The 9,226-nt window shown below is 40.2% G+C and overlaps 4 protein-coding genes across 4 annotated transcripts; 2 read left to right on the forward strand and 2 right to left on the reverse strand.

The window, feature by feature from the left end:
• The first annotated feature begins 454 nt into the window (after window positions 1-454).
• On the forward strand, window positions 455-1,603 carry LOC128261518 (uncharacterized). The gene is made up of 3 exons (XM_052995252.1): window positions 455-606; window positions 662-768; window positions 828-1,603. The coding sequence occupies exons 1-3, from the start codon at window positions 558-560 to the stop codon at window positions 1,329-1,331; spliced, it is 660 nt and encodes a 219-aa protein (XP_052851212.1). The 5' UTR covers window positions 455-557; the 3' UTR covers window positions 1,332-1,603.
• A 460-nt stretch (window positions 1,604-2,063) lies between these two features.
• LOC128261797 (uncharacterized) lies at window positions 2,064-3,024 on the forward strand. Its single transcript, XM_052995660.1, has 5 exons — window positions 2,064-2,073; window positions 2,218-2,277; window positions 2,381-2,422; window positions 2,484-2,540; window positions 2,596-3,024. Exons 4-5 carry the CDS (start codon window positions 2,491-2,493, stop codon window positions 2,966-2,968), a joined length of 423 nt encoding a protein of 140 aa, XP_052851620.1. The 5' UTR covers window positions 2,064-2,073; window positions 2,218-2,277; window positions 2,381-2,422; window positions 2,484-2,490; the 3' UTR covers window positions 2,969-3,024.
• A 331-nt stretch (window positions 3,025-3,355) lies between these two features.
• LOC128263248 (uncharacterized) lies at window positions 3,356-5,250 on the reverse strand. The gene is made up of 3 exons (XM_052998142.1): window positions 4,387-5,250; window positions 3,620-3,727; window positions 3,356-3,561 (listed from the first exon to the last, which is right to left on the reverse strand). The coding sequence occupies exons 1-3, from the start codon at window positions 5,137-5,139 to the stop codon at window positions 3,442-3,444; spliced, it is 981 nt and encodes a 326-aa protein (XP_052854102.1). The 5' UTR covers window positions 5,140-5,250; the 3' UTR covers window positions 3,356-3,441.
• An 878-nt stretch (window positions 5,251-6,128) lies between these two features.
• On the reverse strand, window positions 6,129-9,179 carry LOC128263247 (uncharacterized). Its single transcript, XM_052998141.1, has 2 exons — window positions 7,658-9,179; window positions 6,129-7,593 (listed from the first exon to the last, which is right to left on the reverse strand). Exons 1-2 carry the CDS (start codon window positions 7,671-7,673, stop codon window positions 6,290-6,292), a joined length of 1,320 nt encoding a protein of 439 aa, XP_052854101.1. The 5' UTR covers window positions 7,674-9,179; the 3' UTR covers window positions 6,129-6,289.
• Window positions 9,180-9,226: the final 47 nt, after the last annotated feature.

Below are 9,226 nucleotides of genomic sequence, written 5' to 3' on the forward strand. Positions count from 1 at the left end.
CTGTAGTAGTTCACTATTTGTGAATGCCTTTAAAAATGATGTATGAAATAGAAAATTATAGAGTACTTAAGTGTTTCGTATTAGACATGAGTCAAACCGGTTGAGTGGTAGAATTTTCATGTTCAAAGCATATGTACTGATTTAAATTTAAAACAAATTTGGTTAGTAATCGAATTACATTATGCATTTCATCGTTGTCGAAGTTTTTCTCCCTATTGTTTTATTTTGGTCAGCTTAACTTGTTACATTCCTAGTTATTGTTAGTTTTAATTTACAAACCAAAACAACAAAAACAATTTCCCTACACCCAAAAGCTAAGCTTATCCGGAATTTCAGCGATAACGATAGGAAACTAGCGTATAGTGCAGTTAGGATATTAAAAACGACATTTTACCATCTCTAAGTGTGACCTTCGCCTTCGATCACAACTATCGATATGGCGCTTTTTGAGAATCGATTTCAGCCTGGTTATAGTTCCGTTATTAGCAAAAAGAAGAGCGAAAGCCCGAAAACAAATTAATTATTTTCTAGAACTTGTAATATTTAACTCATTCAATATGGAGTTACGCAGCCGAGCTAACAAGAAATTAGTGGACTTCCTTCAGAGTAAGTACATGCACAAAATGTTATGATTCTGATTCTAAGGGCTACATTTGCGCAGGCGCAGGCGTTTACGAGTCCGGCATGGGAATCGAGGAGATGCGCGAACTGGCCAGAGCCATGGAGAACTCGACCACCGATGAACAGGATCTGGAAAGGGCTTTACAGGTGGGAAAACCACAGTTGAAACACCAGTTAAACTCTCTTAATTCCATCGATTTCCGCAGGAGAGTGAGTTGGAGTTTTTGTCCGCACAACCAAGTGCTTTGCACAACTCCACGATGATCATGTCGCCGCAAGTACCCAGAAGAAATTCCTCAAGTTTGGACAGTCCGCCCAGCGAGCCCGTCCGCTTGACCATTCGGGCCTTGGTGCATCATGCCATGGACTGGAGTCCCACGGTAGAAAGGCGGCTTCCGGCTCGAAAGCGAAGTGCTGTGGACCACATCCAGGACATCGAACAGGATGGCAAGCGCTTCAGACCACCAGTGATCGGCGATGGCCATGAGGAGGATCAGCAGCAGAACCACAATCCCGATGCCACGCCCGTTTCGCCCGGCCCCGACTTAGATTCGGGTGTCAGCTGGGAGGAGGTGTCGCTCTCCAGCGTTAGCGATGCCACATCCACATCCATGGCATCCATTGGCGAAATGCCCGATCGTCACTTGATCAGCACCAGCAGCGCTGCAGTCTCCGATTTCTCAGATGTCAACGAGCATAGCCACGATTAGCTCAATATTTTGTGAGTGCCAGACTTTCCGTTAACCGAAAGCAGCGCCACAATTTGAGAAAAATCAATCATTCATTATAGCTTTAAAAAATGTCAATCGCAGAATATCGAATATGTAACCTGTTACCTGTTATAATTTTCAGTTTGCCTTCAGAGAACAGCACGATATAAATTTAATGTCTTAAATAAATGTACAACTCTTAATTTTGTCTCATAGAACGGACGCATTCTTTTAGCTTTAAAAAATGTAAATCCCAGAATATGGAATATTTTATGCTACCTGTTTTTAATTTTCAGTTTGCCTTCACAGAAGAACACGATATAAATATAATTTATTTTTTAATAAATTACAACCTACTTCTTAACTCAAATTTTTTTGGCAGATTAAGCCCCTGTAATTTAAAAACATTTCGCAACCATTTTAGTTTATAAACTTTTAAACCAAACATTATTGCGAGTTAAACATGCAATTCTCAGTTTCTTATTAAAAGGTTTGGGAGACTTTTATGAGATTTATGATTTTATGAATTCAAAAGAAAATCAAATGGGAAGAGAGCCTATCCAGGTAAATTGATTGAAGATGTTTGTCGGAAAAATTAGTTTTCCGGAGCATTATGCATCGTTAATGAAAACTACTTGGAGAGAGTGTAGAAATATTTCAATTTACCGCAAGGGTATTCGCAACAGCAAAGCCGTCAACAAGATCACGTGGTCCTGTTTAAAAAGGGTCACACTGACAAACAGTGAGTACACACTTTTTACTTTTTATTATATTTTCTTTCACAGCGCTTTTCGCACCTACGCAGTAATTAAAAAGTTAATACATATGTAAGGAAAATTAGAACTCAGTTGCAAATTTTTGAAAATTAAATGTTCCTTCATTGCAGGTCCCTTAAACGTTCTGTAAAACACATTGTTGGCGATGATGACGAATTTGAAGAAACTTTGTAAGTTTGCTTTTTCATTGCAATATATATTTATGTACATACATACATACATATGTGAAGTATATACAATATAAATGTAAACTTTACTAATCCTTATTTATAGAAACGGCGAACAAGAGAATAAGGAAAATTCAAACAAGAATAAGTGAGTTAATGACTTCGAATGCAATGCGATCTTTTTATGTAAAAAAAATTCGTATTTCCAGGACCGATATGGATGGTTCAAATTGCTTAAAAAATGTCACCCAAACAGCACGAGGACCGTAAGTTGTATTTTGAATCTTGTGGAGGTTCCCTTATTAAATAACTGGTATTTAGTTGCAGTCCGATTTTATTAATGGGAAAGGCAGCAACACTGTATACAGTTCGCGCACCACGACTTCCGCAGCGTGGGGCTTATTTTCCTCCACAGGAATCTATTGGAGCACGTATTTCCAAACGAAGCAGGAGCCATATGGGATTCTTCAACGCAGTCCAACCAGCAACCGTGGCTCCAAATGTAGCTCCGCCTGCTCAACTGGCCAAGCCACTGGATGTCACCGCCTACTTCCACCAACTGTCTGCTAATCTCATCCAGCAACGCGTCTGCCAGGAGCCTTTTTTGGCCCTGTGCAAGCGCATAGATAGCTTGGTGGCCCAATCCTCAAACGAATCCAAACGGCTCAAATTGAAAAAGAAAATTACAAAGTAATCATAAAATTACATGGTACAATTTCTGTATAATCATAAAATTTCAAAAATGTATATTCAAATAAATAAACCCTAGATGGTACTTAAACTCACCCTTTTAAGTAGTTCACATCTTTGACATTAAAATATAACTGAAACCAACTTTTGTATATAGTTATGTAGTTTATATATTTTGGTTTTTTATAAAATGTACAATGTACATACATAGATATGCGCCTGTCTACCGCAGAGATTCTGAATAAATCAAATAAATCCTAATTATATATTAGTTGAGTTAGCTATATCTGTATATATAAAATAATACTAATTTTTAGAAATTAGCATTTTGTTTTTGACTGACATAAAATGTATACATAACTAATTTACATTCAATGGTATATTTTCTGAATAAATCGAACAAACCCAAATGCGTATATTAGGTTCAATTCAAAATCAATAAAAAATATAAAAACAAATTCGAAACAAAGGAACAGCCTAATGACCACATTGTTCGTTATCCAATTCGGTGCAATGGCAGTAATTGACATCATGAGCGATGTCGGAGCCCAGATCGTCCTCGCCAATAGTCACACAACGCACATTAGAGGGATATTTCTGTGGGAATCACATGACTAAGATGGTTTTTAGGGAAAAGAAAGTGTTTCAAACCCACCACCACGACCAGCGGATGCCCTTCCTCGTCTGTGAGTGCCACATTATCGCAGCCATCGGCCTCATTCTGCCGGTGAAGTATGAACTTGGTCATACAACAGAGCACGATCTACGAAATTGGGACTATGTAGTTTAAAAACATATGCTTGGAATACACGTATACCCCCATTATTTAATTTTCTGAATATGTTAGGATATTAATTGGATATCTTTGGAAGCTGGAAATACGTATCATGATTGAAGACTGCTAATTGACATAACTAATCGGTCCAAACTTGATGGTACTCCGAAATACTTTAATCAAAGGGAACAATGTCCAAATACATATGAAATATGAAAATTTATAAACCTCGTATAAATCGTCAAGTCGGATTATCTGTAATTTCGTGTTTTTGTTTTGTTTTTAATGAAATAAAAATACACAATGATTTCTTTTTGGTCAAAATAGGTTTAAACATGTCAAAATATGTTAAAACTATTTGGAACTTTAAATTTGATATCCTGTAAAAAAAAGAGCTTTTAAGATTTTTGGCAGATGCCGATCTTAAGAAGGAATATTGGGTATTGCAGCGCATAAATAATGCGAATAAATAAATATATTGTTATATACTGATAAATATAAAAACTATAATATCGTTGTTCGATTTGAAAAACATTAAAACGGCATTTTTTAAGAATTAAAATACTACATTGGTATGTCTTCTACTCTGACTGACTGACTTTTGACTAAAAATTATAATACCCCCTGCAAGGGTGTACATTACTCACCAGGAACTTCAGGGCCAGGACCCATAGCGCCAGCAGGACGTAGAAGAGGCTCCACACCGCATCGACGAACGCCGGCAGACATCCGTTCGCATGGATGGCGTCCACGGTGAGGGCGGGAAAGGGCTGCCGGCTGTCGCCTCCGATGGACTGCCCCTCGCCGAGCAAGAAGTTGCTGAAGCAGCTCTCGCATGATTGCCTGCAGCAGGCGTACGGGGCCAGGACTGTGGACGAGTAGTTGTCCTCCAGCCGCGGCATCCAGTCGGCGGCCATCCAATCCCTGTAGCCATGCACCCCGCAGCACTCCTTGCGCCACTGCAGTTCGTCCCACAGGAGCTTCCACTCCGGACACGAGTAGTACATGTCGATGCCGCGACTCAGCGAGGTCTCCGCCGCGTTCTCCAGCACATCGATGCCCCGGTACAGGCTCCAGATGCACCCGAAGCCGGAGGCAATGATAATGCAGGAGTAAAAGCCCCACATGGACAGCAGAAGGCGGACGTTGGGCGAACAGCGCCGCCTCCAGATCCGCCGCCACATGGCGATGCTGCAGAGGAAGGTGACCAGCAGTTGGGCCCCGAACACGTAGATTGCCGACAGGTAGCCGCAGACCAGGCGGCACTCGATCTCCGACAGATAGCCGGTGAACAGGGCGTGGTAGTAGGCGGTCGCCGCCAGGATCAGCAGTCCGATCACGGCCTCGGTTAGCAGCAGTAGGTTCACGTAGAAGGAGGCTCGGCGGAAGGGCTGGCGCATTTGGTCATCCTCGTCAGCATCGGTCGAAAGTTTGGCTTGTCGGCGAGGTTTCAGCTCTGAACTCGAATTTCATTTGGATTGACGGCTATTGCTAAGATTGCTCCATATGTCCGCACCGTCTACAGTACACAGAAAAAAAATTGATACGATTTTATACGAAATTCCGTATGCTTGGCATTTCAACTCTATATTTACTAATTAATAAGAATAGTGAAAAATTTATGTTTTTAAAAAGCAATTATACAAGAATAAAAGCCAATTCAGGCAAACCGAAGTTTAAACACCCTTGCAGTTATTTCAAAAATCAAATGTTCTGTAAAACCTTTCGATTTTTATGCGTATGTGTTTAAAAACATTGAATGATTTTCCTCTGCGTTATTCGATCGTTAATAAATTTGAAACCGCAGTTTTGAAATGATAAACCATTTTTTTATCCCGAAGTAAATTTAATTAAATTAAAGGACAATGAAGTGAGAAACAACAAAGTTATATCTGTTTTTATAAATTTTTTATTTAGAGATCGTTCTAATAAGAACTGTATGATACGGTTGTACGAGTTTAATAAAATCAAAACGTCTGAAATATTAAACCATTACTACATATACCTATATCATGTCATGTAGCGGCTGAAATAATATAATTTGAATAATAGTTTTCTAAACTCCAGAGAAATAGAACAAAATTACTTAAATTGTTTTTTTTTTTTTATCGCAAGGTACAAATGTAGATTTCAGTTGAAAACTCGTTTATTAAGTAACAGTAGTTCCCAGTTTATCAGTGTTTCAATTTTATTTCAAGTGATAAATGTTAGTACGCCAAATTAGATTAAAGTTTATAACTAGTAGTTTTGAGTTCAGCAGTTTGAAATTCGAAAGTTTTTTATTTAAATATTTTTGAATACCATGGTTTCTTGCTTTAAGATAAGCAGTTTTCTAAGCACCAGAGATTAAACAGAACTTATCGTTTTTTTTTTAGATCGTTTTATTTGGATCGCAAGTAATAAATGTAGATAATAAGATGTCAGTTTAAAACTTTTCAATTAATGTGAGCAGTACAGAGTTCATCAGTTAATGTGGTAATCAGTGGTAATCAGTGGTAATCAGTTTATAGATTCTTCAGTCTTTCATCAATCGGTGGACAATGGATTCTATTACCTCGCGAAGCTGAACTTGAGCACGCCGGCTGAATAGTCCATATTGGGTCCGATCTGCTTGGAATCGATCTTGATCAGCTTTATGTTGTCCAGGCAGCGTGGAGTGTGAACTATTTCTGGACTGATGTCGCTGTGCCGGATCCACAGCTCCAGGGGCTGACTGCGCCACCTTTGCTTGGCCAGAATGGCAATGCAGCTCCGGACGAAGGACTCGCCATGGCACCGGGATCGGGTGACGTCGAGGACCCTCAGCTGCCGGCAATTGATCACGAACTCCAGAAGGCCCAAAGGACTCTCCAGCTGATAGCCACACAAGTGCAATTCGGTCAGCTCACGCAGTTGATGGGCCAGTTGTCGCAGCGCCTGATCCTCCAGGCACTGCAGCTGACCACCCTCCTCCTCCTCCACCTGGCCATGGAGCTCCAATCTCGTCAGCTGTCTAAGGTTTCCCAGCTCTCGGAAAAACCGCGCATAATCATGCAGTACGCCGCTGAAGCGAAATGCCTCTATGAGTCTGGCCGATCCTGGCGGGCTGCTGGGTCGCGCTATACGCGACAGGACATCGAAGACAAAGTTCTTGGAGTAAATCGACAGCTTTTGAAGGCGTGGCAGGCGCAGCAGTTGCTGCGTGATATCAGACTCCATACACAAATGGTAATCGGCAATTTTAATGTGCTCCAATGTGGGGCAGAGTTGCAGATCAGCGAGATCGCAGCAGTTCACCTCGTCGCAGTCCTCCATAATATCGAATTTGCGTAGCCGCAGCTGCCGGAAGAGATCCCTGAAGTGCTGGGACTCCAGAAACTGGCAATCGTCCAGACACAGTTCGCTCAGGTGCTCCAGGTCGCACAGATACTTTCCGGTGATTTGGCAGCCCCGCAGCTTGAGCCTCCTCAAATGGGGGAACACCCGGCGCAGCAGTCGCACATCCTCGTCCACGAAGCGAACGCGTCCACGTCGATTGCCATCGCCCAGCCACTCCAGAGATTGGACGCCCTCCAACGTGTGGGAGCTTAGCACCCGCAATCTGCGGACATCAAGCTGGTGGCAACTCAATCGCTCCATGTGCGGCGCCAACGACAGGATGAAGGACAGGAAGTGCCGGGAACTGGTCACCGATCGCCGGAACATCTCGTCCTGCAGGACAACACTGCGCACCCGGGTCCGCCAGAGCATCTGCACTATGCTCTCCAGTCGCCTGTTCAACCTGCCGATCTCGTACTGCTGGTACACATTCAGCTGGCGGACGATCAAAGCCAGCACATCGTCGTTCAGTTGCAGCAGCGATGCTGCAGTGGGTGCTGCGAAAAGGAGAAGGATCTTAATTCAAGGTTATATTCTCTTTATTCTTTGGAAATTCCTTACCTGTATCGGTTGTCATCGGTGGTGTATTCTCGATCGCGGTGTTTGAAGTACTAACCAATCTACTCCGTTGCCACGGCCAGATGATGGCTACCTAGGCCGAAGGTCATTTAGGGGTGGATTTCCATGCAAATCGGGCGGAATTCGCGCTACCTAAATTCCTTATCCTTATAGAGATGGTCAGCCGAAACGATAGTTTTTGAAGCAGGTAAGGATCTATCAGCTGTCTGGATCAGTATATATTACATTCCTACTTTAATATGACAACTTTTATAAGTATGGGCGAGTATGTTTTTTTTTTCAAAGCGTACTATAATTTTGTACGCACAAAAAAAGCTGTTTAAGATATTTTGTATAATAAAAAAATTTTTGTTCTCTAATTAGCTTATATGTTAAAATTATTCAGTGTGCACAAGGGTACACAAAAATAACCTTCCTATAATCATAAAGATATTTTCTTTTTTCGTTCGCCATATAAGTAAATATTTTTTCGAGTTAATTTTTAGTCATGTTTCTATACAATCTAAAGATTTGAATAGATTTTCAGTCTTGATCATCGAGGGAACAAAACAAGACGACTTAAAAACATTGTTTTCGTAAATCGGTTTGAAAAGGACAAGTACAAAAAACTTGTATGCATCCTTTGCAATCAGATTCTAATGTAAAAAAAATATTAAATCAAAACAAAGAAACCGTTTTTTCTAGAAATACCATCCACCAGCTGCAAAGGACATTCAAATATTTCGCTCAAAACCAGGTTTTATGCTTATGCTGCGCGTTGTTTGCTGCTCATTTATTTGTTTTTGTTTAGTGCTTACTACTTCATCAATTTTAATTACATTTTACTCGTAACTTGTACAATATATACTATATATAATATATATATATATATATATTTATATGCATTTCATTTGTTGTCCAATTTCTGTCGTATAGGCATATATTTTAGGTATATATAGTGTTGTATTGTATCTGCTTTATAGTACATTATTGTTTCTATTTAGTATTGTTACTGTCTGTTGCTTTTAATGTTTACGTTAATTGGGGCGTTCCAAGCGTTTTCTTCAGCTTCTGTTAATTTCTCCTCGATTTCGCTGCGATTAGGAAACATTTTTAGCGCTCTCCCAGCGAACAATTTATAATTAAGGTTAATGGGTGCGTGTCTGTCTGTCAGTGAGTGAGTGTGGGTATATGTAAGTTACTTCTATTCTCACGTTATGCGCTACACAACTTACAAATAAACTATTTCGTTTTGTTAATATTGCAACACAAGTGAATTTATCCTTGGAGTCGTACTTAAAATTGCCTTTCGCATACTACACATACATATCCGCTATATATTAGTTAATATTCGTACAATAATATATATCTCTATATGCGTTTTATATACTGCGCTCTATACACATCACCAAAAATCCAAAAACACCGAAAACTAACACGGATAATCAACTACATAATTATAGATGTATGATAGTGTTTGCGACTTTCAAAATCAAGAGTTCTCATATATAATGTGTGTTAAAGCAAAATACTTGCACATGTTGAATGTTTCAATGATGATTTTCTTTTTAC

The sequence above is a fragment of the Drosophila gunungcola genome, unplaced genomic scaffold (assembly GCF_025200985.1).
Source record: "Drosophila gunungcola strain Sukarami unplaced genomic scaffold, Dgunungcola_SK_2 000001F, whole genome shotgun sequence".
Lineage (NCBI taxonomy): Eukaryota > Metazoa > Arthropoda > Insecta > Diptera > Drosophilidae > Drosophila > Drosophila gunungcola.